Source organism: Condylura cristata, unplaced genomic scaffold, assembly GCF_000260355.1.
Source record: "Condylura cristata isolate star-nosed mole 26May11 unplaced genomic scaffold, ConCri1.0 scaffold00060, whole genome shotgun sequence".
Taxonomy (NCBI): Eukaryota; Metazoa; Chordata; class Mammalia; order Eulipotyphla; family Talpidae; genus Condylura; species Condylura cristata.
In genome coordinates, this window is record NW_004567161.1 from 226401 (window position 1) to 227911 (window position 1511).

Consider the following 1511-nt stretch of genomic DNA (forward strand, 5'->3'; position numbering starts at 1 on the left):
CGGCCGCGAAGCGCTCGGCCCAGCGCTGCAGCTCTCCGGCCGCGGCCCGCTGCCGGGGCTCCAGCACCGTGTCCAGGTCCAGGTAGTGCTTCTCCAGCCGGTTGATGAGGGGCACCGGGAAGTGCCGGTAGACCACGTCCTTGTCCTCGATGACCACCAGGCGGAAGTCGGGGTGCACGCGGCACTTGACGCGGTGGGTGCCCAGCCCCAGGTCCACGTACCTCTGGCCGCCCAGGTACACGTAGTACTGGTTGAGCGCGTCGTACAGGCTCTCGTACAGGCCCTGCAGGTTGAGCAGCACGGCCAGCCGGCCGGTCTCCATGCACGCCTTCACGCGGCTGACGGCGCGGCACACCTGCGCGTACTCCCGGTCCCTGGGGAAGCCGGAGCCGAAGATGACCTCGGGCCGCCGGCCCTCGGCGAACAGCGTCTGCTGCAGGATCTGCAGGGCCGCGTAGCCCCGGGTCAGCACCAGCAGGTAGCGGGACTCGGCGCCGTCCGGCTCGCCGGCCGCCGCGGGGCCCAGCAGGTTCTGCCGGATCAGCTGCAGGGCGCCGACCGGGTCCGCGCTCCTGGTCTCGGGCAGGTGGGCGGCGAAGATGTCCAGGGCGCGCACGCCGTCCTTGCCGCTGAAGTTGCGCAGGACGGCCTGGGCGATGCCCTGGGGCGACGGCTCGCTGCGGGACGCCCGCGCGGCGGCGAACACCATCTTGACCAGGCTGTAGTAGTCGCGCAGTCCGAAGAACTCCCCGTCCTGCTGCCGGACCACGTCCTCGTAGGCCCTGGCGAAGGGCGCGAAGTAGCCCTGCACCCGCCGCTGCACCAGCCGCTCGGAGGAGCAGATGCCCCGGGCGCTCGCCACCAGCTCCTCCTGGGTGGGGCTGCCGCGGGCCACGAAGATGCCCCGGTTCATCTTGGCGGGGTCCAGCGCCCAGTTGGAGATGCCCACGAAGCCCACCTTGTCGTGGGGGGCCGGGCGGTCCTCGAGGCAGCCGTCCTCCAGCAGGGGGTGCAGCGCCTTCAGGGGCATCTGGGGCGAGTCCTCGGCCAGCCCGACCTCGTCCAGCACCACCACGGACACGTACTGCCGCAGGTCCCGGCCCTGCTGGAAGCGCGCGCACTGCCGGAAGGTGCCGACGATGCCCTGCGGCGAGGAGTGCGGGCTGCACTGGAAGGAGACCAGGTGCGCCTGCTTCAGCTGCCGGAACAGCTGCGAGTGCGCGGCCGGGCCCTGCATGGCGTCGGCCACGATGGTCTTGGCCAGCGACTTGGAGCTGCCCGGCTTGCCCACCAGGAAGAGCGGGATCCGGAGCTCGATGCACACCACCATCATGAAGACGTTCTCCCTCAGGGCCGCGTTCCTGGCCACGGCCGTCCTCCGGGGCGTGCCCTCCAGGAACAGGTCCTGGGCCAGCGCGATCTCCCCCAGGATGGCGTCGCCGCAGTCGAAGGGCGCGGGCAGGAGGCGGCTCACGGCCTCCCGGTAGGGCGCCTTGTTCTCCAGGGAGGCG

At 71.7% G+C, this 1511-nt stretch overlaps 1 protein-coding gene across 1 annotated transcript in view; it reads right to left on the reverse strand.

Annotated features, from left to right (window-relative positions):
* RNF213 (ring finger protein 213) overlaps positions 1 to 1511 on the reverse strand; it is a 48526-nt gene that overhangs the window by 28620 nt on the left and 18395 nt on the right. Inside the window, exon 11 of the mRNA XM_012734565.1 lies at positions 5 to 1506. Coding sequence (XP_012590019.1) covers positions 5 to 1506 — 1502 coding nt within the window. The remainder of the gene's footprint in view (positions 1 to 4; positions 1507 to 1511) is intronic.